Consider the following 5,096-nt stretch of genomic DNA (forward strand, 5'->3'; position numbering starts at 1 on the left):
TTAATAATTAAATTTAAAAAATGAGAAAAAAAATAAAAAGTATATTATACTAGTTATATTAAAAAAAAAAGGTAAACAAATATTTACTATATTAGTTATTTTTTCTTATTGTATAAAAAAAAGAATAAAAAAAATAGTGAAGGCAATAAATGAAATTAGATTTAAAGAGAAAAATCAAAAAATAGTGTACCACATATTAATATAATAATATATTTTAAGATATTGTACTATATACTATTATATAAAACAAACGCATAAAGAAAAAATCAAAATGATTACATAATACATATGCATAAAGGAAAATTAAAAAGATTCAAGATATTGTACTGTTCTACTATTACTAAAGAAAAATCAAATAATGTACCAATTAAATGTAGCTAATACAACAAAAAAAGGTTCTAACTAACATCTGATACCAGTATATATAGTATATAACTATACCAGCAGGGCATACAGTTGTACGCAGATAGTTTAAAAAAGATTTTTTAATTTTGTTTTACCTAGTTGCAATACTGGGCGCAGTTGTATTCACAAAAAATGGTTCAGTGAGGGGGGGCTAGGCCTTACCTCGGACAATACAACTTGGTGATTCCATTACCCAAAAAAAAATAGAAGGAGATAGATACAGAGGGGTTCTCCTTCTAGGCATCAAAGATTACATCTTTAACTAACAAAAAAATTAGCTTTGTCGTATTTGGTTCTGATACTGGCCATTTGCCACTTATCCAAAAGGAAGTAGCCTTTAGCGCATCTAGGTAGTTGTTGATATGAGTTGATAGTCATACTGTTGCCCGAGGTAGAATCCAATTTTGCAAGACATTCTGCAACTTGATTGCCTTCTCTGTAGCAATGCTTTACCCTTACATTGGCCTGTTGTATGATATGCATCATTCTATCACTCACTTGTTTGATTTTCAGATTGTTGGTGTCCCTATTTATCAGCATGTTTGCAATCACCATAGAGTCGAGTTCTAGAATAAAATTAGTGTAGCCTTGTAGATTGTACCATTTCATTCCAAACTCAGCAGCAAGAGCTTCCGCAATATTGTTGTTATCACACTGAACTGTCATCGAGAATGCCATGATTAGGTCGCCATTTCTATTTCTTACGATACCTCCTATACCAACTTTGTTTCTTTCTCTAATGTAGCTACCGTCTGTATTAGCTTTGATACTTCCCTGATTTGGTGTCGACCAAAGCACTTGATTCCAGCTTTGAATTGGTTTCAGTTTTTCGATTATTTGACAGAGAGCTAGCCAAGGATGCTTGTTGTCCCAAGTTGGTATAAGTTTCGAGATGGCTTCTTTGATATTCCAGATTGCTTGATGAACCATTATGTTGAGTTGGAACTTCTTCTGATTACCATATTTGCACGATGTCCACTGTTTCCATATCTCCCAACATATTGTTATTGGAGATATTTGTAAGATCAAGTTATGGACTTTGTTCTTGGAACTTGTTTCCCACCACTTTTTGAAGGTGCCCAGCACCGGCTCTATTTGATGCTTTATTCCCAGTGAATTGCCAATTGTATTCCATGTGAGTTTTGCTGCATCGCTTCCATTGAACACATGTTCCAAAGTTTTAACCTGCGACAAAGAACAACAAGAACATCTAGAAATAATGTTAGTGCCAAATTTTCCAATAATATCATCAAAAGGTAATTGCCTTTTAATTAACCTCCAGGATAGGAAGGAGATTTTAAAAGGTATAGACTTGTGCCAAACCTTACTAATGAAATAATTTTTCTGCTTTTTCATTCTCACTAAATGCCAAATCGAGTTATTATTGAAATGGCCATTTTCGGCTATATTCCAGATTGGGAAGTCATTGAAATTTCTATTACCAATATCAACCTTAGTAACAGTATCCAGAAGGTGAGGGGGAATAGTATTTACTAATTTGTTGGTGTCCCAGGATCCTTCATAGATAAAGTTGTTAACAAGAAGCTTGGGAGATTTACTAGGTCCCTGAACTACCTTGGCCAATGCACCTTAGCCCCTCCAATTATCCCACCAGAAACTAGAGTTGCCTGCTTGAATATTCCAAATAATATTTGGCTCAGCTTTGATCTTTGCCTTCGTCAAATCTTTCCAAATGTGAGAGTCAGAGGAAGTAGGAACTTTGGTAACCAAGTGAGTTTTTTTGCAATATTTAGCTTTAAGAAAAGTGGCCAAAAGAGATGGTTGTGTCCTGAATCTCCACTATCTTTTCGGAGTTAGAGTCTCTGTGATATCTTCCATTCTCCTGACACCCACTCCACCCTCGTCCTTAGGTAGGCAAAGTTTATTCCAGGCGGACCAGTGATAGTTGTTCTTTCCTTAAGAGGACCCCCAGAAAAAATTATTGAAATATTTTTCCATAAGCTTGATGATGCCTTTGGGTGGGTTCATAGCAGATAATATATGAGTAGGGAGGGATTGAAGAACATGCTTGATTAAGGTCACCTTCCCCCCATAGGATAACATCTTCCCCTGCCAACCATTAAGTCTTTTCACAATTTTGGCTAACATGCCATCAAATAAGCTAATTGTTTTCCTGCCATTGTATATTGGACATCCGAGATAGTTGAAAGGAAAGGGCTTGTCCATAAATCGAGAAGCTCTTCTGATTCTGTTAATTCTACTAGCAGAGGTATTTGGAGTAGTAACAAAGAAACTCTTATCGTTGTTCACTTTTTGGCCTGATACTTTTTCATATCTTCTTATCCGACTCTTAATGCATTTGATCGAATTCTTGTCTCCTCCAGTGAATATCATTATGTCATCGGCATAAGCAAGGTGTGTAATGATAGGTCCTCTTTGGTCCATGAAAAATGGGGTGAAGTTGTTATGTGTAGCAAGTTTGTTTAAGGACCTAGAAAGTACCTCAGCGCCAATAATGAACAGGGAAGGAGATAGTGGGTCACCTTGTTTGAGACCTTGCGATGATGTAAATAAACCTTTTCTAGAACCATTAATCATGATAGAATACCACACATCACTTACCAATCTCCAAATGATATCAATCCAAGCTTCTGAAAAATCAAATTTTCTCATGACGACCATTAGAAAATTCCAAGACAATCTATCATAGGCTTTAGCCATATCCATCTTGATAACCACATTACCCCTGTTGTTGTTCCGCTTTATATTGTGAACAATTTCTTGTGCTAATTGCACATTATTTGCAATCATCCTACCCTTAACAAATCTACTGTGATTATCTGAGATTAGTTTCTCTAGCATAGGATTCAGCCTTCTAGATAGAATCTTAGAAATAATTTTGCTGGTAAAGTTGCTCAAACTAATTGGCTTGAACTCTGAGAAATTAGTTGGGGAATCGACTTTGGGAATGAGAATAAGGCATGTATGAGTATAGAATTTGGCCATGACTTTTCCATTGAAAAAGTTATGCACAAAGTCTATTATATCATACTTGATGATATTCCAATACTTTTGATAAAAGGTGCCATTAAATCCATCCGGTCCAGCTGCACTTGAAGCATTCATACTAAACACGTCGCTTCTAATTTCTTCATCATCTGGAATAGCATTGAGCAGATCATTATCTTCCTCATTGATACATCTTGGGACACAGTTAAGCATATCATGATACCGGAATTGATGTTGCAGGTTAAAGAGGTGCTTGAAGTGATGCACAACCACCTTAGAAATATTATCATCACCTTGGACCCAGGAGCCTCTATAATCTTTGATTGTGTGAAGTTGGAGTCTACATTTTCTGTTTCTAATTAAGCTATGGAAGTATTTGGTGTTATTTTCCCCTTCTTTTTGCTGAGTTTTCTGTCTTAGGAGAGCATCTTGCATACCCAACCACTTGATGTATTCAGCCTTCCCTTTATTGACCTCTTCTCTGGATTGATCAGTATTATTAAAGGTGTCAATCTCTTCAAGGTTTACCATTTTAGCTTCCCAAATATTGACTTGTTCGTAAACATTCCCTACCACATCTTTCGACCATCGAGTGAGTTCCTTACTAAGGAGTTTCAATTTCTGTTGTAGCCTCCACATGGGATTTCCAGAAAATTGTTGTTGCTCTGCCCAGAAATCCAGAAATTTAAAGTATTTAATACCAGCTTGAAGTTCCTTCTGACACTTGATGAGGAGTGGCCTATGATCTGAGCTGGTTCTAGCAAGGTGTTTGACCATGTTACTCTGGAATAATTTGGCCCATGGATCATTAACCAAGACTCTGTCGAGTCTCTTATAAATCCTTTTTCTAGCTTTTCAGTTGTTGCACCACGTGAATTTAGGGCCTACAAACCCTAAATCCGCAACCTCGCAATTATCCATACAGCTACTAAACTCAAAACTTCTGTGCATTCTGTGAGGATTGCCCCCTTTCTTCTCATATAGATCCATTATGATATTGAAGTCACCCCCAATGCACCAAGGACCTTTGATATGCGTGTGAATATCTTCCAAACTGCTCCAAAGCTCTCTCCTTTCGTTAGCCGTACATTTTGCATATACTGCTGTGAGGTATATATCACAGTTTGCCGAATTGTAGTGCATCTTGATGGTAAGCTACTAGTCATTATTATCAATCACACTGGTTTGGTAGTTGCCCGACCAAAGAAACCAAATTTGACCATTCGTGTTGGGAACACAGTGTTGAAAGCCTAAGAATTTCATGTACTTGTCAATCTTGTTTATACTAACAAAAGGTTCAAACATAGCGATAAGTTCCACTTTGTACATGTTGATGAGTTTTTTAAGCCTCGGAATGGATTTTTTTGATTTTACACCTCTAATATTCCAAAAGATGGAATTAATCATGAAATCGAGAGAAAATTAGTTTGTACTCCCTTCCACATTGGAAGAGTTCCGCTTGTCTTTTGTCTTCTTTCCGATCTTTGTTTTTCTTTTTGTTCTTACCCTTTTTGACCAGGGAGAAACCATCATTATCTTTATGGTTGCTTTGGGCACTTTGTATCTGATCCTCGAAAATCCTCACTTGACTTTATTTGGAGAATTGACCTCTATCTGTTGATCCGCTTCCTTCCTAGTTTGTAGTTTATTTGTCGATGTTGTGGAGATTCTAGCTCAAGTTGAACCACCATATTAATTCCTAGAATTGCTTTGATCTCTGA

The 5,096-nt window shown here is 36.4% G+C and overlaps 1 protein-coding gene across 1 annotated transcript; it reads right to left on the minus strand.

Moving 5' to 3' along the window:
- Positions 1-663: 663 nt before the first annotated feature.
- On the minus strand, positions 664-4,152 carry LOC142173378 (uncharacterized). The gene is made up of 2 exons (XM_075238957.1): positions 2,449-4,152; positions 664-1,590 (listed from the first exon to the last, which is right to left on the minus strand). Exons 1-2 carry the CDS (start codon positions 4,150-4,152, stop codon positions 664-666), a joined length of 2,631 nt encoding a protein of 876 aa, XP_075095058.1.
- Positions 4,153-5,096: the final 944 nt, after the last annotated feature.

The sequence above is a fragment of the Nicotiana tabacum genome, chromosome 19 (genome assembly GCF_000715075.1).
Source record: "Nicotiana tabacum cultivar K326 chromosome 19, ASM71507v2, whole genome shotgun sequence".
Lineage (NCBI taxonomy): Eukaryota > Viridiplantae > Streptophyta > Magnoliopsida > Solanales > Solanaceae > Nicotiana > Nicotiana tabacum.

What these genes read in the sequence shown, in the direction of transcription:
- LOC142173378 (XM_075238957.1), bottom strand. Translation starts at nt 4,152, where the DNA reads ATGGTCAAACACCTTGCTAGAACCAGCTCAGATCATAGGCCACTCCTC. An exon ending in TGTTATCCTATGGGGGGAAG is followed by an intron (nt 1,591 to 2,448) that starts GTGACCTTAATC and finishes TCTTTGTCGCAG; the next exon opens with GTTAAAACTTTGGAACATGT.